The sequence below is a fragment of the Bombyx mandarina genome, chromosome 09 (genome assembly GCF_030267445.1).
Source record: "Bombyx mandarina strain Sakado chromosome 09, ASM3026744v2".
Lineage (NCBI taxonomy): Eukaryota > Metazoa > Arthropoda > Insecta > Lepidoptera > Bombycidae > Bombyx > Bombyx mandarina.
Window position 1 is genome coordinate 6,204,034 of NC_143216.1, and position 26,522 is coordinate 6,230,555.

The 26,522-nt window shown below is 36.7% G+C and overlaps 5 protein-coding genes across 6 annotated transcripts; 3 read left to right on the top strand and 2 right to left on the bottom strand.

The window, feature by feature from the left end:
- The first annotated feature begins 1,703 nt into the window (after positions 1-1,703).
- On the top strand, positions 1,704-8,351 carry LOC114247583 (zinc finger protein 830). Its single transcript, XM_028180579.2, has 4 exons — positions 1,704-2,404; positions 5,159-5,262; positions 7,858-8,027; positions 8,139-8,351. The coding sequence occupies exons 1-4, from the start codon at positions 1,942-1,944 to the stop codon at positions 8,284-8,286; spliced, it is 885 nt and encodes a 294-aa protein (XP_028036380.2). The 5' UTR covers positions 1,704-1,941; the 3' UTR covers positions 8,287-8,351.
- Naxd (NAD(P)HX dehydratase) lies at positions 5,369-6,826 on the bottom strand. The gene is made up of 2 exons (XM_028180578.2): positions 6,401-6,826; positions 5,369-6,185 (listed from the first exon to the last, which is right to left on the bottom strand). The coding sequence occupies exons 1-2, from the start codon at positions 6,608-6,610 to the stop codon at positions 5,454-5,456; spliced, it is 942 nt and encodes a 313-aa protein (XP_028036379.2). The 5' UTR covers positions 6,611-6,826; the 3' UTR covers positions 5,369-5,453.
- An 803-nt stretch (positions 8,352-9,154) lies between the features above and the next one.
- LOC114247576 (26S proteasome non-ATPase regulatory subunit 5) lies at positions 9,155-16,018 on the top strand. Of its 2 annotated transcripts, none has more exons than XM_028180572.2 (8): positions 9,155-9,269; positions 9,362-9,624; positions 10,616-10,760; positions 10,832-11,053; positions 11,191-11,443; positions 14,584-14,772; positions 14,845-15,171; positions 15,630-16,018. In XM_028180572.2, the coding sequence occupies exons 2-8, from the start codon at positions 9,443-9,445 to the stop codon at positions 15,824-15,826; spliced, it is 1,515 nt and encodes a 504-aa protein (XP_028036373.2). In that variant the 5' UTR covers positions 9,155-9,269; positions 9,362-9,442; the 3' UTR covers positions 15,827-16,018. The 2 variants fall into 2 exon arrangements, with proteins under 2 accessions (XP_028036373.2, XP_028036374.2); XM_028180573.2 differs by having other exon boundaries at positions 9,210-9,264.
- Positions 15,841-19,084, bottom strand: DnaJ-10 (DnaJ (Hsp40) homolog 10). The gene is made up of 5 exons (XM_028180580.2): positions 18,386-19,084; positions 18,009-18,281; positions 17,435-17,562; positions 16,482-16,623; positions 15,841-16,203 (listed from the first exon to the last, which is right to left on the bottom strand). The coding sequence occupies exons 1-5, from the start codon at positions 18,474-18,476 to the stop codon at positions 16,028-16,030; spliced, it is 810 nt and encodes a 269-aa protein (XP_028036381.2). The 5' UTR covers positions 18,477-19,084; the 3' UTR covers positions 15,841-16,027.
- Positions 19,085-23,569: 4,485 nt separating this feature from the next.
- Positions 23,570-24,843, top strand: LOC114247585 (uncharacterized). The gene has a single exon (XM_028180581.2). The coding sequence runs from the start codon at positions 23,570-23,572 to the stop codon at positions 24,362-24,364; it is 795 nt and encodes a 264-aa protein (XP_028036382.2). The 3' UTR covers positions 24,365-24,843.
- The last annotated feature ends 1,679 nt before the right edge of the window (positions 24,844-26,522 follow it).

A 26,522-nucleotide genomic window follows, 5' to 3' on the forward strand; every position in this document is an offset into this window, starting at 1 on the left:
TGCCATTTTCGCGTTCCTAAAAATCTTCAATTATCAAATATCTACATTTTCTGTTATAAGAAAAATGATATGCTATAAGCTAAATGATTAATCATATGAAATGAAATGAGATGCAGTTGATTAATATGAGACTTCAGTCAATTAGGATAAAATTAGATTAAACGAGATGAGGTGGGATGAAATAAATTCGCAGTAAAATGCTGGTTATTTACCGAGACTTTTCCAGTGGACTTTTTGAAGCCACATTTATGCACTTTCACAGATATTAAGTAGATAATAAATCTGAAAAAACCTAAACCACGACAAAATTTAACTATTTATACAGCTTGGTGCCTCACGCTCCCGCCAAAAAGTTCGGAAGCAGATTTGATTTTCTTAAGCTGTACATTGTCAATGTCACTATGGTGTCATTCCCACTCACATGCGCGCAAACATTCGTACAATGTACGAATATTTGCGCGCATGTGAAGGGCCGTCAAACATTAATTCGCAAACTTAGCGGCTGTACAAATGGGTTCGGTACTCAATTTGCGAACCCGTTTGCGCTTCCTCCTACACTTGTTTACGAATGTCTCACGAATTTCTCCTCCTTTTTAATTCGTTAATAGAACATTGAAGAGAAAAAGAGTTTTGAATTCTTTCCCAGACATCATTAACAGCCATGCTGGTTTTTTTTTTTTTTTTATGAGATTTCTTTTGACGAAGATACGCTACACAGTAGATGTCACAATCTATGAAAATAGCGAAACGTCCGTTGCCTTCGCAATCCTGGGCGCAATTGGTCACACGAATGTGTGGGAGACTACGCGAAGGATCGCGGTTCGCGCGCATTGATGTCTGTTAAAAAACCGACACAGCTTGGAAAACCACGAATGCAGCGAAAACTATGCATCTGAAAAATCGGACACCATTTTTCGGTCGGAATCTATTGATCATGACACTAATCATAAATACCTCTTTAAAATATGTCATCAAAACATATTTAGACATTCTGTTTAAATATTTCGGGGAAAAGGCTACCGACAAAATCTCTTCGGAACTATTTAAATAAAATAGTTTTATTCCGCAGTGAGTAAAACACTATTGTAAATTCGTTAAATATTTAATAATTAAGTGATTTTAGAGAGGAAGTCACAAGGAATGACGTTTGTAATTAATGAATAAATGTTCTGTAGGTGTTTTTTTTTCACGCGGTCCCTTGATAAGTTTGAAATTTGAATCACTCTCAAGTGAAAGTGATTCAAATGGTGCGGCGCACCTTCCTTGAGGTGCGCTGCGGTAGTGTGTTACGGACTTTAGAGTCAGCAAAACAATTAAAATAGATTGTAATAGTCTAAGAAAAATAACATTTAGCATGCTAGAAATGGGCAGATGGCACTGTACTACGCCATATCTTTATGTTTTGTGACAAACGACAACTTTATAAAATCAGTATAGCAACTTTTAAAAATCATCATATCGTTTACTTGGCAAATTCGAAGGACGAACTTGTCTTAGATTTCACACATCTAAATCATATCATATTTGCACATAACAATATACCTACTTACTTCCCATTAAAGTATCAATTCTACAAATAAATAATACTCAACAATATTTAAAATAAAATGAGCCAAGAACGTTTATCGATAAAACCTGATAACATTGAAATATTTTGTACAGCACTAAAACCGCCATGTTTTGTGGTCAGATGACGTCACAGTGGCACGAATGTTTTGTTGACGTTTCATTTCCATAGGTTTCCTACATAGACCTATTTTCCTACTTCAGTGGAGTATGTACATACATAATTATATAAACTAGATAATAGATTTAAACACTTAATATAATGTAGATGTATTACAGTGATTGTGCCTATTAGCTGAGAAAAATTGGTGTATTATTGTGTGATTCCGTTGATGGTATTAGTTTATAAAACAATTTAGCGTTACACAAACGAACATGGCACTCAGGTTGCAAATCGAAAAGAAGAAAGCTCAAGAAGAAATGCGTCGTTTGATGGCAGAAAGGAAGAAGAAGGATGTCAAACGAGTAAAGTTAGATCATCCTCTCGCAAGATATAATAATGTGGGACAACTCACTTGTTTGCTTTGCACTTCCATCGTGAGATCGGAAAATGTTTGGCAAGTACATATCAATAGTAAACAACATCGAGAAAATATTGAAAATGCTAAGAAACTAAAGGAACTGACGAACAATTTCACTGTAGTCAACAAAGTTAAACACAAGAGTTCCAGTCCTCCAAAAGATGCACCTCCCGAAAAAAAGATAAAAGGAATATTAAAAAATGTAGGCACCGTGCCAGTGATAACAAAACCCAAAAATGATGTCCCAAGTGTGGTAGCATTTCACAATGAAGAAATTAAAAGAACTCCACTTAATCCTGTTGTAATAACAGAAAAAGGTTAGTCCTAAATGATTTAACTAGAGTACTTGAAATCTCATAATGAAAAAATTCTGTTGTATTACATTTTAAAAATAGTTCTGAGTTTTGATTTGTTTAGCTTGATTATACATAGATAATTATGAAATACAACAAACTTTCCATATGTTTTTCAACCACTATTCTCACGTTAAACTAACAACTAGTTTAATCTTAAATAGATTTGTTTACCAAGCATATTCTTTAAAGTGCTATATTCTTTAAAATAGAATGATTTTGAGGAATTCCCTAAAATTATTCTATCTATTTGTTCATTTCATTCTGTGAATCTAGACTGACAGGCTGTAGGAGTTTGAACTTTTCCTGAGATAAATATTAAATGAATTTATCAAAACTATGATTTCTTCAATTTTTAACCATCAATAATAATTAAAGTGACAAATAATTTTCCACTTTAAACAAAGGTATTTAAAATGAAACTTATCCACAATTTTTTCTACCCCTTTCTTTAGTGCATACATTTTGTTTTTAAGCTCTACTTACCTATAAACTATTTTTATACAAAAAACTACTTTTGATACCTAAGTTTATCATAAAAAATTAATGAAACAGGTTGATATCAGAATGACAACTTGCTTAGTCAATGGTATATTAAAAGTGACTAGAATTGGTTACCTTGTTGTATGAATTTGTTTTGAGCGACAACTGAAAGGGAAAAGGTCTTAGGGTGAACTTCTGAACAAAAATACTGCATAGAGTAATTTTTTTATGTCTTTTTTATTGCTCATCTGGTGTTAAGTCGTTACCAGAGCCCATAGACATCTACAACATAAATAAGACCCAGCCCCCTAGAGGCCTTAGTACCACAGTTGTCCCCCCACCTTTCAAATCAAATAATTACTGCTTTACTAAGCAGTAATTATCTTGTGAGTCCGCACTGATATGTACTCATACACAAGACTCACAAGATGTCCTAATACCAGTAATTACACAAATCATAATTTTGTCTGTTTTATTTTTATTACACCGTGTTATTGTTTCACTATGAAAGTCAATCATGAACTTTTGCTAAGTATGTTTTTCATTATATACCTTCTTCTTCTGTTTGATTTTGGCTCGCGCGGCTTGCACCTTTCATTATATTCCTGCATGTGGGATTCAAACTCCGGGACACTGGCATCATTTACTACAAATGCACATGTGTATAAAATGATGCTTATACATTTTATACTAATGCAAATGTCGTACGCTGCAGGCCATATCTTCGAATTTGCGATTCTGATGATTTGACTGTATAAGTAAGGCTGTATAATCTAGTTGATTTTAAAATCTTTTCTCAGCTTGACTTTATATAACCTCCTTGAGGTAGTATTCTCTGTTTTTTTTTCTTTCATATTTATAGAAAAGCAGGTTCTCAATTTCAGGATTTTTTTTCGGGGCAGGTATTATTATTTTCTCACCATTTTTGCCCACTGAGTTTCTCGCTGGATCTTCTCAATGGGTCGCAATTCCGATCCAATGGTAGATTCAATGAAGTACTGCTCTTGCTAGGGCTGGTGTCAGCAAATTCTCTCAGGGTTAGTGCGTAAGCTCACCTACCCGTTCGGGAATAGCTGGAATAGCCTGTTAGAGTATCAGCGAACAGAAAAAGCTATTTTTGTTTCTCCTTAGTTTTATTGAGAAAATAACAAATTTAATATTTACTCACAAAGCTACCATACCATCACCTGATGGTATTACACACCTATTCCTGATGAGAAGCACAATTTTTTCCAGTTTATAAGATTGAGGCAGCTATCACAATTGAGGCTTAGTGAGCTTGTTCACCTGCTTATACAATTTAAAAAAGTAGAATATGATATTTTAAATGTCAGTCAAAATTGTCTAATTGTATGATAAAAATGTACTATGGATGAACTCATCAGCTGTAGTGAATAGTAGTAGGTAGAATGTAAAAACAGGGCAGTATCTTGACCAAGTTTTTTTTCCCTACCTAAGCTGATAGCCTTGAGAGGCTATATCAGTGTAACCTTAACTAGTAGGTGAGCTCACGGGGCTCAAACCTGACGACGTTGCTAACACGAACCCTAGCATGAGCCGTGCTTCGCAGAATCTACCACTGGATCGGACACGCGACCCACTGAAAAGATCCAGCGAGAAACTCAGTGGGCTGTGTCTGAGGGTTAATTTACTGGTCGAGCCCTTCCTCGCAAGCGACGGTTTGGATGAGAACGATGACCAGTGCTTGAGGTACCTAAAAGCACTGTTAGTGGATCGGGAGGATCCGAAATGACGTGTTTGGGGCGACGTCGACTGCTTTCCATTCTGTCCGCAGGATCGGGAATGTAGTTACCGACGGCCACGATGCGAGGGTTCTCGTGTCGTGCCGCTTTTTGGAATGGCGCATTGACGCCGATTGTAGATACTTACTGATGGACTCTAAGTCCAGGTCGTTATGGAAGTCAACGTTCCTGACGAACCACGGAGCTTCGACGGCTATCCTGCAAAAACGAGATTGAATGATTTGGAATGATTTTAAGTTAGTGCGGGCCGCGTGAGCGAACACTACACTTGCATAGGTAGTGACGGGGCGTATGCAAGTTTTGTAGAGTGTCACCTTATTTCTAAGGGACATTTTACTTCGCCTGCATATCATTGGGTACTTCTCTGTAGTACAAACCACAGACATAAGTCTTCTCTTTAGAAATATAATTTCTAAAAATGATTCTCAGAGTGAGATGATAGCCAACAGTATATCATAGTATTATGTTTCAGTTAATGAACCTGTACAGACTACAGATCAAAAAGAAAAAGAGGAACCTGCAAGTGATGTACCAATACCAGAAGGTTTTTTTGATGACCCAGTTTTAGATGCAAAGGTAACAGATATTAGATGTTATAAAATATCAACTAACATATTACTTCATAACTCTTCTGCTTTTTAAACACAGCACATAATTTAGTTAATTTGAGTAAAAAACATTACATATTACACATTATTATTATATACATACATGATAATTTCATTAAACCATTATTTCACAATCACTATCCTTATAAAAACTAAACATTACTGGTCATATAATTCTTCAAAAGCATCATGTATAAATTCTATCATATCACTAGCTAACATACTTCGACCTTTTAATTTAAAAGCCTTTTCATTGCACTTTCTTACTAAAATACATGCAGCATAACAAGACAAAGAAGCTGCTAACATTTTATTATTAGATATATCTGGTATTTTAATTTTATCAATATTAGCGAGAGTCCAATGCATGAATGTAGCTATAGTTCCAGATAATAAATCACCCTGTCCTCCACACCTCCGTCCAGATCCCCCAGTCTCCAATGACCAAGTGAACTCAGGAAATGGACTTATTAATTCATCATTGGGCCCTTTTTTTAATATAGTAACATTTTTCCCCATTGTCTGTACATCTATTTTATTACTTAGTCGTTCAAATTCTATTTTGTTAGGGGTTAATATTACTGGTGAATCAAAATCTTTAATTAAGTTTGGTTTTTCTGTTATTAAAAACAAACCATCAGCATCAATGATAATGGGTATTTTCTTTTGCTTGATGACTTCTATTAATTTTGCTATTATATCAAATGTTTGCCAATCTCTTCCTAATCCAGGGCCAATAACTATAGAATGGAGTCTGTCAAACCATGGTAATATTTCCTCAACAGCATCTTGCTTATCTAGTAGTGGATGCACTATTAATTCTGGGCTATATGATTTAATTACTGCAGAAGCAACTGAAGAACAAAATATATGTGCCAAGTCTGCACCTACCTGCAATTTTAACAAATATGTTCTTTATTATCAATATTCATTTTAAATTACACTGGATGTTTTCATATTCAGAGTAACACATAACTTTTGGTTGAGTATCATGATTAATGAATGTTTCTTTTCCTAGAATGTGGATGTATTTATGTTTATGAAATTTTGTTTATTGTAAATATGAGTCTTACCTAACAAAAACGCAATACTGAATAATTACTAACTTTGAGTGAGCTAATCCCCGCAAAATAAGGTGCACCAGTATATTCTAAAGAACCACCAATTACCCCTATTCTTCCGGCTTGCCCTTTATGACTACTTTTATCCAGAGGTGGTATGCATATTTTAATAAGGTTTTTCATACTTGTAGGATCCATGTTGTATCTATGTCTAATAAGAGAAAAACTTTTCAAAAAAATTAAATTTGTTTTCATTGAAAGACGTTAAAATCTTACGCTTCGAACGATACTGCTTTATTTTTAAACATGTGAAAGAATCATATGAAACGTATGCCACTTTCGTCAAAGTTAACAAACTATCATTTTATTAAGTTAAACCTCGTAAAATACTGTAGACTGTAGTATAGTACATAGAAATCGCAAAAAATACCGTAATAACATTATCAAATTACCACATGACACATTGAGAATGTTTTTTTAAGGGATTTTATGACCTGGTAACTAAGACCTTTAAGTCAAGTCTTATTTTAATTTTAATGAAAACTTTTTTTATATGAAAAATAATATGATATGGGATGAAATATAATCTCAGTAAAATGGTGGTCATTTACTGAGAAGTTTTCAGTGGACTTTATGGAAGATCGTCGTGGCCTAAAGGATAAGACGTCCGGTGCATTCGTGCTGAGCGATGCACCGGTGTTCGAATATCAGGTCAGTACCATTTTTTCTAATGAAATACGTACTCAACAAATGTTCACGATTTACTTCTACGGTGAAGGAACAACATAGTGTAATAAAAATCAAACCCGCAAAATTATAATTTGAGTAATTACTGGTGGTAGGGTGAGTCCGCACGGGTAGGTACCACCACCCTGTCTATTTCTGCCGTGAAGCAGTAATGCGTTTCGGTTTGAAGGGTGGGGCAGCCGTTGTAACTATACTGAGACCTTAGAACTTATATCTCAAGGTGGGTGGCGGATTTACGTTGCAGGTGTCTATGGGCTCCAGTAACCACTAAACACCAGGTGGGCTGTGAGCTTGTGCACCCATACAAGCGATAAAAAAAAAGATCATACCGATACAAATTTCATTGCTTTCACGCTACGTTACGATGATGAACGGCACCGACATAATTGTATATAGGGAACAGTTTATTGATCCATATGGGTTGCAAATACTTGCAGTACTAAACTGAATTGATTTTGTTTGTATTTTAATGAGAAAAAATATTTATTCACTAAATATAATCATCTAAGTCATACTCGATAATAAGCCAGGTAGGCCCCACTTATTTCTGCGGTGAATCGGTTATGCGCTCCAGTTCGAACGATTTTTCAATGAAATTGAGATTTCTACATCATATCTTCATGTGGATGACGACATACACGTTGTGATATCTATGCTAAACTCCAACACAAAGTGTGATGTTCGCTGCTTGTTCGCTCGTCTACGTAAGAGAAAATTCGTTATGCTTATTTTGAAAATTGTTTATTTTATTTTAGGTTCGTAAGATTGAATATAAAGATCCAATTGAAGAGGAATGGGAAAAATTCAGAAAAGAAATAAAAGAAGAAACTAGTGCATCAGCTGAAATTATAGCAGGTGAACAAGAAGAAGCCACTGCAGAGCGACAAATAGAAGAAATCGACGAACAAATTAGAAAATGGTCCCGGTACGATAAAAACAACTCTGAAATTTTACTTTTAAATAACTAAAATTTTATTAAATTAAATAATTTTAAATTATTCAACATAGTAATGAACTTAATTTCCTTTTTTTACAGAGTCCTGGATTTGGAATTACAAAAAGAAGAGACGAAAAAGAAAATACACGAAATGGACCAAATGAGCTTAGACGAAAATTGTGAATCAGAAAACGAAGATGATATAGACGAATTTTTAGATTGGAGGTCTAAAAAATCGTTTACGTAACAAAAAGTTTTTTCTGTTGATAATATGTGCTATTAAAATACTTCACTATAATGAGCTACATAAAAGTTCTTTTATTACGATTTACCCTAATCTTTATCTAAATTATTTTATATTTTGATATTTTTTTATTTTTATTGCTTAGATGGATGGATGAGCTCACAGCCCACCTGGTGTTAAGTGGTTACTGGAGCCCATATATATCTATAACCTAAATGCGCCACCCACCTTGAGATATTAGTTCTAAGATCTCAGTATAGTTAGTGTTAGTTTCAGAAAGTGAGATCACCCAAAACCAGTTCGGGTTCATGCCTGGTCGCGGGACAACGGACGCCATATTTGTACTCCGCCAAGTGTGCGAAAAATACCATGACGTGCACAGGAATCTGCCTAGGGTGTTCGTTGATCTGGAAAAAGCGTACGGCCTTTTTTTCCTACCTAAGCTGGTAGTCTTGAGAGGCTATTCCAGCGTAACCTTAACTAGTAGGTGAGCTCACGGGGCTCAAACCTGACGACGTTCCTAAAACGAACCCTAGCAAGAGCCGTGCTTCGTAGAATCTACCACCGGATCGGAAACGCGACCCAGTGAGAAGATCCGGCGAGAAACCCAGTGGGCTGTGTCTGAGGGTTAATTTACTCGTCAAGCCCTTCTTCGAAAGCGACGGGTTCGACGAGAACGGTGACCTGTGCTTGAAGTACCTAAAATCACCGTTAGTGGATCGGGAGGATCCGAAATGACGTGTTTTGGGCGTCGTCGACTGCTTTCCATTCTTTCCGCAGGATTGGGGATGTAGTTACCGGCGGCCACGATGAGAGGGTTCTCGTGTCGTGCCGCTTTACCGAAGTGGCGCATCGACGCCTAATGACTTAAAAGTCTTAGTTACCAGATCAGAAAATCCCTTAAAAAAATAATACCCAAATAAACACACACATTTAGAGACAGGCGACTTGCAGTTTTTGTCTTGTAAACATAAATGAAAAGTACCGTATGTACCTCAAGTTCTAAATAAATAAATAAATTAATATTGGAAATACAAACATAAACCAAAGTATATTTGAAAATTTAATCTTTTTTTAGGAAACATATTATTATCTACTTTATTTGGGAAACTCGTTTCTTGATTATAAAAATAGTAAATAGTCAATTACTGAAAAAATCATGGATGCTGAAGTTGCAGAACAGCTTAGAGATCTAATTACTAGATTACAAACTGATGAAGACATACCAAGTGCTATGAATCAGCTTAAAACGTTATTAGTTTCCGCACCAACTGAAATTTCTGAAACTATCCTAGAGGTAGGATTATCCAAAATACTCCAATGCTTCAACATTTTTGATAGGTATGTAAATTTCAGTTGGGATAGTATATCCTTTATAAATTGTTATTACGCCATTATTCTCATTAACCGAGAAGGGTAGACGAGGTATTGCTCGCCCTATATTATAAAGGAATTACTGGAGCCACCTTAACCTTAACTTGAATGACTTCGCTAAAATGCCTCATGAGGTGTATTACTTAGCAGAGCGCAATAGCGCTAATCCCACTTTCTGTGACCGCCACTAACTATTCTCGAGATTTGGTTCATGCACAAGCTAGCCACCGTCAACGCTCTAGACACGTCCTAATGGATCTACGCGATCCACTCTCAAGCACTTCGAGAACCTACTCATAGCTGCATCCAAACAACAGGTCATCATAGTCATTGAATTGGTTGAAGAGTTCAATGTGAAACCTAGCCAATACAATCGGCCCAAAAGTTTTGCTAAATCTTCTCAATGGGTTCCAATTATAGTTGTAAATTCCTTTATGAAGCAGCTGTTCTTAGGTTTTTTTGGAGGTTTTTGGGTGGCTAATAGCAAATCCCACACCTCTTGGCTGAACCATACTCACCCATCTATTCTAGTGGAGATGAAAGGCCACTAGCAATCCTTCCATTTCAACAAAATGTCAGCATTTTAGAACTCTTTACAGTTATCATTTATTCAGGAACATCTACAGCAAATGCAACTTTGTTTTTTATTTCTATCTCATGTAACAAAGATTTGATTGAGGTAACAATAAAATGTTTAAGGCTAATGAGCTAATGGCTGAATTGCTGTTTAGTGGTTATTGAAGCCCATAGATATCACAAAAGTGAACCCATTTTGAGACACAAATTTAACCTCTCAATTGATTGTATGATCAATCATTCATCATTCAAACTGAAGCCCATTATTTTTCAGTGAGAGAAATAGGCAGGATGGTAGTGAGAGTTTACAATATCCCCAACCACCAAACAAATTGGACAAATTTGTGAATATTAGAGACTTCATTTATTCATTATTTTTCAGACACCTAGTTGATTTAATATGTGAAGTGCTCACACTGTGTTTTGAAAAATTTTCACCTGGAGAAGTGATTAAGAGTTTTACAGGTAACTTCATGTATTTGCTACGACATGAAAATGCACATGTTCGTAGACTTGCTGTAGATGAGGTAAGTGTTACTTTCTAAAGATGTATTGGTATGATAAAGCATTCATAAAACTGTATACTTTATTTATACAGATTGCTAAAGCAGTGATATCAAGCTCCAATGCCCTCCCAATACCACAGTATATTGATGTTTATGTAGCTGTTGGTCAGCTTGTTGGTGATAATGATATAGGCGTTGCTAACAAAGCTATATTGATTACATCAAATTTGCCAGAAGAGGCTTATACAAAAGTTTTGGAAGAAATGAAAATTCTTTTACAATATTCTTCTAGTAGCAAATGTAATGTTTTTGAGGTAAACCATGTCTTTTAAATTTTTAGTTGTTCTCTAAACTTTTATAAAATTACTAGATTTAATATTGAATTCATAAATTTATCATACTAAGAATATTATGTTATTCCAATTAAATCATATTAAAAATTAATTTACAGGTGATAATTAACATTTCCATTAAATCTTATGATTTGTTCAAAATTTGTCTTGAGCTGGGTTACATAGATATCATGGTGCAAGAAATCCAATCTCTTGATGTACTGTACCAATTAAATATTTTGGAACTCATGTCAACCTTGGCAATCAAACCATACGGTATTAATTACCTACTCAATAGTGGAGCAATGGATAAATTGGTAACAGTTGTTATTGACTTGAAAACTTCACCTGTTGGTGGAATATTGATACCAGGTAATAATGATATAATATTAAAATAAGAAGACTATTGATAATATGGTATCAGCTAATGCTAACTACTGCTATTTCAATGTCAATTTGGCAACAATATACCACCTTACAACAAGTAGTCTATGTTTTATGTAGACACTTTTGTCTTCTTTCTTAAAACAGGCATTACTCAAGTGATATCAGATATGTTGTTAGTATCAAACATTGTATTATTGTAATCCAGTAAAATTGGTGGACACTCCTGTGGGGTGAAATACCCCATTAATGTCTACCACAATCACATCCATGCAGGACCTGTTCAGAAGACTGTAATGCTCTCAAAATATTCCCGTCCTGCGGACAGAATGAAAAGCAGTCGACGTTGCCCCAAACACGTCATTTCGGATCCTCCCGATCCACTGATGGTGCTTCTAAATACCTCAAGCTCTGGTCATCGTCCTCGTCAAACCCGTCGCTTGCGACGAAGGGCTCGACGAGTAAATTAACCCTCAGACACAGCCCACTGAGTTTTTCGCCGGATCTTCTTAGTGGGTCGCGTTTCCGATCCGGTGCTAGATTCTGCGAAGCACGGCTCTTGCTAGGGTTCGTGTTAGCAACGTCATCAGCTTTGAGCCCCGTGAGCTCACCTACTGGTTAAGGCGAAGCTGATATAGCCCCTCAAGGCTATCAGCTTAGGTAGGAAAAAAAAAAGCTCTCAAAAATGTTAACATTATGACTCATTGTCTATCAACTAGAATAAATAAATTATAAACAATTTCAGCAGCAGTTTAATGCACGCCTATTGTTTAATAGAGGCCATATGCACCATATAACTGCAGTTACTCATTTGGGCGTTGGCACTAACTTTCTCAATTGTAATAGTAAACCAGCTATCGCATTGTGCTTAAGCTGGGACTTATTGCTTTGTGGTAGACATAAGTAGGGTACTGGTAACCATGGGCTTGCTACCTACCCTACTTCCATTACTTTAGATAGGAAGTAAAATTGATATTTGAGGAAAATATTTCCAGATGGATGAATAGAAAATAGTAGACAGTTGTGATGAGTCAGACAATTGTGATTAATCACTGTTTTATAAGCATTAGCTATGTATGTATATAATTATTAATAGGTATAAATAGACAAAGAAGCACAGTAGCAAACGTAACAATTATTTTAAGATAGCCATGAAGGACTTTCAAGTCTTCTGGTATGTTAGTAGTCAACTTCAGTCAGTAGTGTACAAATTTTATATAAATGACACACTGGCTGGTGAAAATTAAGTCATAACTCGCAAAGATTAAGATTTCGTTTTTACTGATGACAGGCAGGGCGTCTTGTGAGATTAAATGGATACCACCACCATTCTTAAGTAACACGTTCTGGTTTATTTCTTCAAAAAAGCGACACGTTTACCCTTTTATCATAGCTGGCTCAAATGACATAGGTACTCGACCCAGACGACGGGGCAACGATCAGCCGCCGTCGCCTTATACAAGCTATTTCGGATCCTCCCGATCCATTCTCGGTCTTTTTAGACATTGCAAGCACCAGTCACCGTTCTCGTCGAACTCGTTCGATGCGACGAAGAGTTCGACGCGCAACCGAACGCTCAGATACACACTAAGTTTCTCGCCATATCTTCTCAGTGGGTCGTGGTTCTGATCTGGTTTTTGATTCAGCAAAGCACTGGTCTTGTAAAGTCAGATGTTAGCAAATCTTCTCAGGCTGATCATTCTGAGCTGGTTTGAAGGGAGGGACAAGCGTTATGCAATTCACCGTGAGGTCGTTCACTTGTCTTCGTGCTTTAAATTCATGTCCTACCCATTAGGTCATACCTTATTAAGACTTTAATATAATATTTTCCATAGGGTTTCCCGCACAGGTTCTTCGCTTTGTGCGTCAACAATCTTCAACGTCAATTCGTTTTTCCTTTACCAATCTACTATCGTAAATAATACCTTTCATTGATATCGTCTTACGCGCACGTCTTCTTACGTTGATTTTTAATTACTATCGTAGGAAGGCGAGCCTACGGCTTACTTCATGTTGAGTGGTTGCGGTTGCTTACGGCGCAGCAAGTTTAAGGAGTATCAGTGCAACCCTATTAGTAGATTCTTAGTCGTAATTTTCAAGTGCTCAGTGACAGAATAATTTGGATAGTAAAGCCAAGGTGGCATCTAAACTTACTATTTAGCACTGAATTATTCATGGAAATTGTTATATACTTAACGGCCAAATTTCTATTACTTAAACTTTTAAAAAAAAAACGACTGTTGTTGAAGCCGACTTTTTTACACATAAAACTTTTGTAGTTGGGGGTTTTAAATTAAAATTATTCTTGTGCCGCCTGTGCACGCTCGTCTCGTTGTCTCAGGTGCCTCTCGTCCGCTCTCGTCGCGTAAAGGCTCGACACGAGACCACACCTTTTTTCCCTTCCTATGCTGATAGGCTTGAGAGGCTATTTCAGCTTATCCTTGACGTGTAGGTGAGCTCAAGGGGCTCAAACCGGGAGTGTTGCTAACACGGGCCCAAGGAACAGCAGTGCTTCGTAGAAACTACTACCGGATCGCAAACGCGACCCACTGAGAAGATCCGGCGAGAAACTCAGTGGGCTGTGTCTATGGGTTAATTTACTCGTCCAAGCCCTTCGTCGCAAGCGACGGGTTCGGCGAGGACGGTGACCAGTGCTTGAGGTACCTAAAAGCACCGTTAATGGATCGGGAAGATCCGTAATGACGTGTTTAGGGCGAGACCACACCATGCATACACTCGTATCAATTGAATTTCGGATGCCCGTTGCGATAGATCTAGAAGAAACTGACTTAGTTGGCGGACGGCTAAACGAACGTGTGTGTACAGGCGCGTTCTCGTTTTCATAGAGAGATTCCCCGAGACCCCTTGACTCGAGCATAAAAACCGACACGCTTCTGAAAGCGAACGAGAGCCACGAGGCGAGACGAGGGTGCCATGTGCCCACTCGTCCTCGGCCTTAGTCGTGGCGTCTCGACGAGCGTGTAGAGCCGGCTTAATAGAGTAAACTTAAACAAATCCCCAAAAAGTTTTTGACGGAAATAACTTTTTTCATTCGTACTTCAATAATATATGCTTAAAGTAATATCCTGATGGCATGCTGGTAATTCTGAAAATTGTATTTTGGACAGGTTACATGAAATTATTTGGATGTATTGCTCATTATTTTCCTAAGGAGATAATTGAAAAGTATCCGATATTGTTAAATTGTCTTTTTGGATTATTTGAATCTGGAAAACAAGCAGTACTACCAGTCGCTTTGGACACGTTTGGTTTTGTGGGCTCTACTACTGAAGGAAAATTATCTCTAGTGGCCTCAGGTTTGGATTTCATTGATTATGATATTTTTTCTACTGGGAACAAATAATTTATTTTACTTTATTAACTTTCAGGGGGTAAATTTACAGAAACTATGATGAAGGTAAATCTCTTAATAAAAAACAGTTCAAGTGATATTAAAATTCGTGCTTTAAATTGCCTTACTAACTTAATAAGTATCGAAAAGGACACCAACACGGCCAATTCTAAGCCTGTTGATCATAGAGTAACTCTAATTACGAGGGAGTGGTTCAGAGGCTTAAGTGAACAGCCATCTTCAATGGATTTATTGTTTGACATATGCAAAAACCCATTTCCTGACATTAGACTAGCAGCCTTTGGCTTACTTGATGCAGTAAGTCAGCACCAGTGGGGACACGAACTAATCGCAAGAACTGCAGGTAAATATTGACATTACATGAGTATATTTTCTAAATTATTTGTAACATAAATAGTTGATTTTTGCTCCTACTTTTTAATCATTAATAATATTAATAATTAAAAAAATGGTTTTAATAAGTTTTGTGTATGTTATTGTAATTAACGTAAATAGACGAACTCACGAACAACTTGCCAAGTGTTACTGGAGCTCATAGACATATTGTTTGCTCCAATCTTGAGACCTAAGGCAGAAGTTGCAATTGTATTGTATAAAAACTGACTGGTTGCATCCTTTAAAACAAAACGCATGACCAAGCTGAAATAAGCAAAATAAATAAATTTCCTGAGGCTTATAATATGCCCCAATCGCCAGTAAAATGTAAGTACCCAGACTGTTAAGAGAACTAGGGCATTTTACATACATATTAAGATATAGGTACTTGCAAGTTTTTTATTCATGTTAACAATTTTATTTTAGGCTTCATTGAATACTTACTAGACCGTTCTGTAGATTTTACAAAAGAATGTAAAGAGGCAAAATACGACATCATTAAAAGATTATCAAACTCTGAAGTGTTTGATTCAAATATAACTTCCAGGCTACAGGCTTATGTAGAGGAAGGACCGTTCTATTGTAACAGAATGTTGGAAGTAGCTATGCAAGATGCTGATTAGGAGAAAACGAAACATTGTTTAAAATGTCAATATTTAATCCAGTAATTGAATATTTTTAAATTATTCACTTTATATAAATCTTATTAACAGTGCTTTAACATTGTTTCAATACAGAATGTTCAATTTAATATAAAAAAGGAAAATGAAAAAAAAAAACACACCTGAAATAAATTGATCTGGATTCAAAATGAACTTATTGTTTTATTTCCTTCTTTTATTTTTAGTTGTTGCCTCTGTTTTCGAAGCAGCCTTCCTTTTGGTGCCCTTAGGTTTATTGCTACCACCATACTTAGTTGCCAAGTTATCTATAAACGAATCTAGCTGTTGACCTCTAGATTGTTGTTTCTGTCTGATCATTAACTCTAAACTATTGGGTCCTGTGAAAAATGTTCGTGTTTAATTTTGTTGTGGTCCAAGATCAACAAGCTTAGGCCCACCTGATGATAAGCGGTTAATCATGGCTATGAGAAATGCCAGGAACATAAGCTGCTCAAGATATAAACTTTATTTGTAGATAGAATTTTTTATATTTATGAAGCCTTCCTACTCAAATGCTAAATAGAAGCAGTTCTGATAAGTTGTGATATAAATCAATCTGTCAACTCCCATCAACTTCATTCTTTTGTTAGCAATTTAAGATCAATGAGTTTTATACCTGATGTCATTCCTAATTCCTGCTTCAATTCTTCAGCTTCTTTCGCCTCACGGTTTTCTTTTGCAATTCTTTTTTGTTTCTTTTTAGCTGGTTCATGTGTAAATATTTTATATGCAGGAATTTCACCATCTTTTATCATTTTCTGAAATGCAATGCTAGATATCTGATGAGAGTTTCAAAAATAGCAGAGTAAATTAAAGCTCGAATTGCTGTTAGCTGCAAGATGTTGCTGTTCGTTGAAAATATTTAGTATACTCTAATGATTCAAGAATTATTTTTGTATTAGATGGTTTTCATTGATGTTAAAAGATAACCAGAACAAAGTGATTATGATCCGCATACAACTTGAGGTAAAAGTATTGGTTAATTTGGTCTAAAGATGTTGTATCAAGCATTGTGACTATTCCAGTATTCTAATCCTGCAAGGACTATTCTTCAAAGAAAATGTGTATTAACAAAAAAACCATGTAGTAAAAATATATAACTTTTTACATAATTAATAATGGTAGGGTGTAGGGTAAGCCCATATACCCACAAGAGAAGCTATCATCATCCTGTCTATATTTTCCATGTGGTAGCACTCTAGTATTCATATTATAATGTTTATATGCTCTGGTAATCACTTAATCCAGGTGCATGAACGCAGCTCATTCACCTTTGTAAGCAATAAAAAAACTTAATCAGAAGTTTCTTAACTTACAACACTCGAGTTTAATTATATTTTAGAATGATAATATGTTCATGTTCAGTCATGTACCAGTTGCTGTAATGAATGAAGTGTAGTTAATACAATTGTGTTATAATTATAATAGAACCAACAAAATTTTTTACTTTCGTACTTACTATGTACATTAACACATTACTATAGTTACGAAACTAATGTTCAGATGGTTATGTAATAAAAATATACAAGTATAATGGTTGATTGAAAGTTTTTGTACTTTATCACTTACATTGAGGATTTCCCTGATTCTCGGTTCATGTTCAGTTCTAGCAAATTGAACATGATCTGTAATGTAGTCCATGTCACCTTTACCAGTTAGATAGGCTTGTTTTAGATCATCCTTTTCTTCTTGTGAACCTATGGGAATAATACCAATAATTTCAGTATTAGATAATCAGTAGAATTAGTGGAGTAAAAAAATATTTGCTTTTTCATATAATTATTATAGGTTGGTGAGGCTAGATCCAATAGTAACCCTGACCCATATTGATCTACTGTGACTACTCCAAAGGTTTAAATGTCTTCTAAAGTATGTCTATAAGATATCCTGCCCAAATTCAGCAATAGCTGAATAGCTTTTCTTCTGCTGACTATCATGTGTTGTATACATGTGTTGATAAGTTGCTTCTGCCTCCCCACAATAGCTGTAGACTGCAATAGTAGGGTATTTTAGGTTGCAACGAAACAATACAAGAGTTTAAGTTCATGGCATCAAAGTTAGTTGTTGAATTCTGGTTGTTATGGCTCTATGAGGTACATTAAAGGAAATAAATCTATTTAAGCATTTTGTAGTCAGAACTCACCAGTATATTCTTTTTCATATGCTTTTATGTCTTCTTCTGTAATTTTTTTGAATAAATGCCTCCAGTAGACGGTCCAGTCTTTGTCTACCAAGACATTAAAGTCATCATCATCAACACTCTTTGTTTCATCGTAAACTGCTCGTTTGTTTTTGTCGCTAAGTATTTCATGAATACTTCCAAGTACTTTGAACTTTTCTGTTGCCTCTAGTTTTTGATCTTCACTAACTCGATCAGGATGTACCTTTAGCGATAGTTTGTGGTAGGCCTTTTTCACTAAAATATGAAACATGTTTAAATACACAATACAAATTATATTTGTAAGCAGTGTGAAGATTTTACGAAATTTACTATGAATGACTTTTTTATTGCTTTCTTACCTTCTTTTTCACTAGCAGTTTCGGGTATTTGTAATACTTCATATAAATTTGATGAATTAAAATACTTTTCACATAAATACAAGAGACCCATTTTGTGATTTTTTTATAATACAGTTATTAGCTCAAATAACCACGATTTCTTAAAGTTATAAGTTTTTAGTATAGTGTAGTTGAAATATTATTCTTTCCTTGCTCGGAAGTATCAGGATCTTAGAAATTGTGCATTGGTTAAAAAGTGTAGCGAATATACTCCGAAATTGCGTTACCATACGTTCTCAGTTTCAGTTAATGACAAAATCCAAATAATGCGCGCGCGATTATTTTTTTAAGGGATTTTTTGACCTGGTAACTAAGATCTTTAAGTCATGTCTTATTTTAATTTATAATCTTATTTTTATAAAAAATGATAATATGGAGTGAAATTAAATGAAATGATATGAGATGAGATGTAATGGGATGAAATATAATCTTGGTAAAATGGTGGTCATTTACGGAGATTTTTTCAGTGGACTTTCGGAGGATCCCGAGAAGTTACGTCCAGCGGCTTTGTTTCATTTTCCCACATTTATGCACTTTCACAGATATTAAGCATTTAATAAACCACCGTTATACGGTATGTACACATTTAAACCTGAAGAAACACTAAATAGACAAAATAAAACAAATCACACAACTTCACTCCTCGCGTTCCCGCCAAAAAGTTTTTTGGTACATTTTTCCTTATTAGGAAAGGCAAGGGGATCTAAGCTCATACAGCCTTATCTGTTCTTTATAATATCTGAAATAAATTTTCAAAAAGACCGAGGCCAGGTCTTGTAGGTATATTATATCCAAATATACAGCAAGTTATATACAGACACTTATTATAAACAACTTACGGTTACTATTTATATACAAATCAAGACAAATGTACAAATATAAACAATTTTTACATTAAAATATTTTTTGTTGCAAAAAATTTACGTACATATCCTTCTCGCCAAGTCTCCCCGCCAAAAAGTCCTGCGTGCGCGATCTTAAATCTTATTCACAGACTACATAGTATAGAAACATAGATTAATATATTAGTTACTGCGTAGCATAGACTTACTACGTAAGACTCCGTAAGATGCCCTACCTACAAGTGAACCTAGACCCAGATAAACTCCGACCTAGTACTTAACTGATGAGGATGACTAGCACATTAGGCCGGTTTCTTCCCAATGCCGAGGGGCTGACAAGGCAATGTACTGTCACGACATTGAAACGGTGCCGGTCGATCCGATTTAAGTGTCAACCGAGCGCGGATTAGTCTCGGTGCTACGCACGGGAGGTGTGGGCCAGATGATTTGCTCATCTTTCGGGTACCTAGTTCCCTCGCTTAAGGTGGCCGCGGGGCTTTTGTCAAGAGTGTCACTGCTATGGATCCCTATGGATGCGATGCGAAAAAGATAAAAAGATGCAAACAAATGGCTTAAAGTTATAAAATGTACGGTTTGCAAAATACCCTACTCTAAAATAATAGTTGAGTACTAGAATTTGAGGGTTATGAATTCGCATGGGTAGGTACCGCGCCCTGCCTATTTCTGCCGTGAAGCAGTAATGCGTTTCGGTTTGAAGGGTAGGGCAGGGCAACCGTTGTACTATAAAAACTGAGGCTTTAGAACTCCTATCTCAAGTTGGTGGTGGCATTTACTTTGTATATGTCAATGGGCTCCGTTAACCACTTAATATCAGGTGGACCATGAGCTCGTCCACCCAAGAAAGCAATAAAAAAAGATAGTCAAAGTCGCAATCCGGAGATCATCAGGATAATGGACACGAATACTACTTAAAAACAAATCTCAAATGCCAAAATTGAAAATTCTTTGGTGTCATAAAATATCTGTTATGCCTTACAGCGTGAAATTCGTCACCAAACGTTTTACATTCCACGCATGGGTGATTAAGGCCACGCGGTGTCAAGTGTTTACTGTGTGCTTAGTGTAAGTTTTTTAACGTTCTCGATAGTGTAAAAGTAATGCAGTTGGAACAGCGCCCCTAGCGGCAAACTTAGGCCAACGTTCCAACTCTATACCTACCAATTTGAGTTAACTTTTTCATGTAGAGAACGTTAAAAATTCGCACTAAGCACACAGAAATCAAAGATGGAATGAATGTTGTCACCCACCTTGAAATAATTGAAACGTGAAGTGCAAGACAGTCGTGAAGTCGTCGTGGCCTAAAGGATAAGACGTCCGGTGCATTCGTACGAAGCGATGCACCGGTGATCGAATCCCGCAGGCGGGTACCAATTTTTCTAATGAAATACGTACTCAACAAATGTTAACGATTGACTTCCACGGTGAAGGAATAACATCGTGTAATAAAAATGAAACCCACAAAATTATAATTTGCGTAATTACTGGTGGTAGGACCTCTTGGGAGTCCACACGGGTAGGTACCACCACCCCGCCTATTTCCGCCGTGAAGCAGTAATGCGTTTCGTTTCGAAGGGTGGGGTAGCCGTTGTAACTATACTGAGACCTTAGAACTTATATCTCGAGGTGGGTGGCGCATTTACGTTGTAGATGTCTATGGGTTCCAGTAACCACTTAACATCAGGTGGGCTGTGAGCTCGTCCATCCATCTAAGCAATAAAAAAAAAGAAGACAGTAGCAATGTACCGAAATTTAATTAATTGGATTTTCATTTATGCCTAAAACCGAGTTGACATTATTACACTAAGTTTTTTGGTATTGTAAAAATCCGTATTCGTCACATTGTTGGTGAAATAATAAAATGATTAAAATAAATTATTACCAATAACGACTGTTCTGTTTTTCGAACCTGAATGCACGGAGCAGATGTGGTCATTGATGGAGTAGTCACACTTCCAATTGCAAGCAATTGGTGAAAGTGAAAAGTAAAAAGTTGGAAAGCCTTCGGCCACAAACAATCCTTTCAACAGAACAAAAGAGCCGTCGACCTGCAATTCTGCTACTTTAAAAAATCCAAATACTATTCTGCCTATTTTTGCTGCCAAGTAATTATGCATTTTGAATTAAATAGCGTGATGTCCACAGCTAGAATAGAACTGAGACTTCGACCTCTTGTCAGATGGTAAGTAGCAAATGTGTGAGGTCTATAGGCCACCAACCTAAAATCAGATGAGCCGTGAGTTAATTTGTCCCTTTAAATAAAATCATAAGTTACAAGAAAATATCAATTAGTACCAATGAGGTTATATAAATCGATACATTCGAATATCACCCCGATGGAAGTTAAAGACTTGATCAAAGACCTACGTCCTCGCAAGGCTCCCGGTTCCGACGGTATATCTAACCGCGTTATTAAACTTCTACCCGTCCAACTCATCGTGATGTTGGCATCTATTTTCAATGCCGCTATGGCGAACTGTATCTTTCCCGCGGTGTGGAAAGAAGCGGACGTTATCGGCATACATAAACCCGGTAAACCAAAAAATCATCCGACGAGCTACCGCCCGATTAGCCTCCTCATGTCTCTAGGCAAACTGTATGAGCGTCTGCTCTACAAGCGCCTCAGAGATTTCGTCTCATCCAAGGGCATTCTCATCGATGAACAATTCGGATTCCGTACAAATCATTCATGCGTTCAACAGGTGCACCGCCTCACGGAGCACATTCTTGTGGGGCTTAATCGACCAAAACCGTTATACACGGGAGCTCTCTTCTTCGACGTCGCAAAAGCGTTCGACAAAGTCTGGCACAATGGTTTGATTTTCAAACTATTCAACATGGGCGTGCCGGATAGTCTCGTGCTCATCATACGGGACTTCTTGTCGAACCGCTCTTTTCGATATCGAGTCGAGGGAACCCGCTCCTCCCCACGACCTCTCACAGCTGGAGTCCCGCAAGGCTCTGTCCTCTCACCCCTCCTATTTAGCTTATTCGTCAACGATATTCCCCGGTCGCCGCCGACCCATTTAGCTTTATTCGCCGACGACACGACTGTTTACTATTCTAGTAGAAATAAGTCCCTAATCGCGAAGAAGCTTCAGAGCGCAGCCCTAGCCCTAGGACAGTGGTTCCGAAAATGGCGCATAGACATCAACCCAGCGAAAAGTACTGCGGTGCTATTTCAGAGGGGAAGCTCCACACGGATTTCCTCCCGGATTAGGAGGAGGAATCTCACACCCCCGATTACTCTCTTTAGACAACCCATACCCTGGGCCAGGAAGGTCAAGTACCTGGGCGTTACCCTGGATGCATCGATGACATTCCGCCCGCATATAAAATCAGTCCGTGACCGTGCCGCGTTTATTCTCGGTAGACTCTACCCCATGATCTGTAAGCGGAGTAAAATGTCCCTTCGGAACAAGGTGACACTTTACAAAACTTGCATAAGGCCCGTCATGACTTACGCGAGTGTGGTGTTCGCTCACGCAGCCCGCACACACATAGACACCCTCCAATCCCTACAATCCCGCTTTTGCAGGTTAGCTGTCGGCGCTCCGTGGTTCGTGAGGAACGTTGACCTACACGACGACCTGGGCCTCGAATCAATTCGGAAATACATGAAGTCAGCGTCGGAACGATACTTCGATAAGGCTATGCGTCATGATAATCGCCTTATCGTTGCCGCCGCTGACTACTCTCCGAATCCTGATCATGCAGGAGCCAGTCACCGTCGACGCCCTAGACACGTCCTTACGGATCCATCAGATCCAATAACCTTTGCATTAGATGCCTTCAGCTCTAATACTAGGGGCAGGCTTAGGGACCCCGGTAACCGTACTCGTCGAACTCGACAAAGAGGTCGACGTGCAACCTAACCCATGCATCAGCCCGCTGAGTTTCTCGCCGGATCTTCTCAGCGGGTCGCGATTCCGATCCGGTAGTAGATTCATTCGCGAAACAATTGCTCTTGAGTTGTTAGGTCTCCTTCGGAGGCGCTCGGGCAGTTGTTAGCAAATCCCACCCCTCTTGGCTGAGCCTTTGCTCGCCCACCTGTCCTGGTGAAACTGGAAAGGCCTTCGGGCCACCAGTAAACTTTCAATCATAAAAAAAATAAAAAAAAAAAAAAAAAAAAACATTCGAATAAGAATTTCAAGCACCTGTTAAAATTGACATTCTGTGTAGTTTTTCAAAATATTTTGTTCTTATGTCCAGTTTCGTTTTTGCATCCATTTCATAAAGTCTTTTTAGCATCATATCGTGTATTAGAATATAAAATTAGTGTACTATGAATACGATTGATTTAGCAGCAAGTGACAGCGAATCAACATCTTCAAAATCTATAGATAATAACGAGCAACCTAAACTTGATGAAAAATATCATGATAATAAAATGAATGTCAAAGACCATAATAATGAGTGTGGAAATGATGTTACTCCACAATTGATCGATGACAGTGAAGTGAAACTCAAGGAAAGGATAGCGCAATGCAGAGATATAATAGAATCATTGAAATTAGAATTGAAAGAGGAAAAGGAGAAACAAAATGCACTTAAAGTTTCCCCTGCTCATTTTGAATCCATTTCCAATAACAGTCCCACATTTTCTTTGACTTCTAATAATCAAGAACTGGATGATCTAGAATTATCAAAAAACATCTATAGTACGTGTATCGACAATAAAATGAACTATGGAGTTAATATCAACGAGTATGAGAAACAACTTCAAAGATATCAACACACACTAAATATAGCTCAAACGGAAAAGAAAAACGCTATTAGGAAGCAAATGTTAACAAAAGCTTTTAAACTAAAACTTTTGGAAGTAGAAAATCAGTGTAATATTGAACTATTAAGAGTTAAACAAAGCTTACAATGCTTGGAGCCTTTACAGATGATTGCCAGTAAATGGAAGTCTAGTTCCGATGATCTTTATGATACCAATAATTTTGAGCTTTTGCCGAGATTTCCTGAATTCGACCCTAATTCAGTTTGCGATTTTCACTCACTCAAAGACGATATAGCTAACAATTTCGATTCGGAACTTTTTGAAAATGGTACGCACACCTTAAATAGAATTTGAATGATGTTTCGTCTGAATATCAATAATCTTATTCAAGTTGAATCAAACGTGTAAATTATTTAACGTAGAATCTGAAAAAAATCAATTATAAATCAATTAAATGATCTCAATCGATGAAAACGGAGTGAAAATCTGATTTAAATAAATCAAAAATTAAGGAGGACCTCCGCAGTGGACCACACACATAGAGGCACGCGCTTCGAATGCTGGTGACTTTTTATTCTCGCTGTTTGAGGCTTGATCGTGTTCACTCGGCGCTCGTCGGCACCCGATCGGCAGGCTTTCTGACATCACACACGTTTGCCTGCGTCTGAGTAGCGCCCGTTCAGTTAGGAACTTGAACTTTATTTTAATAAGATTCCAATTTGTCAATTAGAGGGCATCGCATGAACGAAACTGGTTTGACTTCTTTACACCTTGTATCTTTATGAGTTTCATTTAAAAAGTGCTTTTAAATACGATGGGTATTGTGGGGTTGAGTGGGATTGAAGAAGCCGTGGGTTCGATTCCAAATTTTTAATGTTTTGCGACTCTCTAATTTTAATTAGAACATATAATTTTAAATAAATATTATATTTTTTACATATGTATATTATTTAACAATTAAAAAACAAATATAATCTTTAAGAAAAGATACGCTTTTGATGGAAACCATAGTCTTCGTTGTCTTTCTGGAAAAAGCTCTTTTTTTATAAATCCTAATTTAAAAGAGAAAGAGTGTTCAATTACAGAGCTGTTTAATCACGTGGAATTGTCGATACATTGATTACAAACTATTACAAAAAATATTAAAATTATGGGTCAATATTTTTATATTCGCCGACATCGAGGTATAGTTGCACTTCTGAACCGAACAAATCATAGGAAAAAAAGTTAATCAAATACCTAACAGCTGTAAAAAAATTAAACGATGGCAACCAATAGGCACAACCAAACAAAAAACTTACTAAAACTAAACACTTATGTATTATATTGTGGCCCTGGAGCACATTTTCCAACAAATATTTTTTCGGCACTAAAATTGTTGTTTTTTTTTCGAAAATCACCCCCAAGTGTCCCCAGCTTTGTCTGCATGGACCACACTATACGAGTATATAACACGGGTGGTTCAATAGTGGAATGAAAAGCAGCGGATATTAATTTCCAGGGTCAACTATTTTATCCAATTATCATCAAAATCGGTTCACTGGGTGGGGTGTGAAAGCGTATGAGACAGACAAAGACATTTTCTTATTCACATGCAATGTAGTTTCTTACATTCGAGAGTGTAAAAATAAATTCCAAAAATATATAAATGACTAACTTTTTGCAACATCTGATTTTGGTAAAATGTAAACAAAGGATAGTGACAGCGCTTCAAATTATTCTTTGTCTACCTGTAAAAATCCGTTAAGTAGTTCTGGAGACGTGCGCGAACAAGCAAACGAACAGACACAAAGAAAATAATTCTAATTATTTTAAAAATCATCACACGTCATAAAACAGTAGCATCTGTTATCCTTGTAGGTACATTGATGATAAGTAATAAATATAGAAAGGGGGTAACTAAAGTAAGAGTAATAGAATATAAGCCAATGCTTATAAGGATAACAGATGCTACTGTTTTATTATGTGTGTTGATTTTTAAAATAATTAGAATACCATAGCAGCGTGGCCTAGAATAGCCCAATTGTTGTTTCTTCCTGTTGAAGCGACAAAAGAAGTTAAGGGATTCCCTAGAATGAGAAAAATGGTCTCTCGATTGAATATCTTCCATTTACTAGAGGAAACAAACATCGATTCCTTAAAAAGGGCATTTTTATTACTATAGATAAACAGACAAACTTTTGGCCCTAGAAACCAAATCAAATGCATGGTGTCTTTTATCAATAGCGTCGAATTACAGTTAGCCTGTATCAAGTTGGTCGGTACCCATCATTCAACGCGATAAAATATCTTAAGCGATTTGATATACTGCTACTTGATGATTACAATTGGCAAATAACCAATAGATAACAAAGACGGAGATATTCAAACCATGTCCTTGTTTATGAAAAAAGATGAACGGACGAACTCTCAAGCCACTTAATGTTATATAGTTGGACGAAGCCCATAGACATGATAACGTAAAGAACCTTTACTACATCTTGCATTAAAACATCCTGAAACATAAAAGTAC

Bases quoted from the DNA above. Each gene is read 5' to 3' on its own strand.
- LOC114247583 (XM_028180579.2), top strand. From the start codon at position 1,942: ATGGCACTCAGGTTGCAAATCGAAAAGAAGAAAGCTCAAGAAGAAATG. The intron at 5,263-7,857 runs GTAACAGATATT...ATTTTATTTTAG, and splicing joins ACCCAGTTTTAGATGCAAAG to GTTCGTAAGATTGAATATAA. The intron at 8,028-8,138 runs GTACGATAAAAA...CTTTTTTTACAG, and splicing joins CAAATTAGAAAATGGTCCCG to AGTCCTGGATTTGGAATTAC.
- Naxd (XM_028180578.2), bottom strand. From the start codon at position 6,610: ATGAAAACAAATTTAATTTTTTTGAAAAGTTTTTCTCTTATTAGACAT. The intron at 6,186-6,400 runs GTTAGTAATTAT...TTAAAATTGCAG, and splicing joins CGGGGATTAGCTCACTCAAA to GTAGGTGCAGACTTGGCACA.
- LOC114247576 (XM_028180572.2), top strand. From the start codon at position 9,443: ATGGATGCTGAAGTTGCAGAACAGCTTAGAGATCTAATTACTAGATTA. The intron at 10,761-10,831 runs GTAAGTGTTACT...TTATTTATACAG, and splicing joins GTAGACTTGCTGTAGATGAG to ATTGCTAAAGCAGTGATATC. The intron at 14,773-14,844 runs GTTTGGATTTCA...ATTAACTTTCAG, and splicing joins ATTATCTCTAGTGGCCTCAG to GGGGTAAATTTACAGAAACT.
- DnaJ-10 (XM_028180580.2), bottom strand. From the start codon at position 18,476: ATGGGTCTCTTGTATTTATGTGAAAAGTATTTTAATTCATCAAATTTA. The intron at 18,282-18,385 runs GTAAGAAAGCAA...TTCATATTTTAG, and splicing joins AACTGCTAGTGAAAAAGAAG to TGAAAAAGGCCTACCACAAA. The intron at 16,624-17,434 runs GTAAGTGATAAA...ATTGCATTTCAG, and splicing joins GAATCAGGGAAATCCTCAAT to AAAATGATAAAAGATGGTGA.
- LOC114247585 (XM_028180581.2), top strand. From the start codon at position 23,570: ATGAATACGATTGATTTAGCAGCAAGTGACAGCGAATCAACATCTTCA.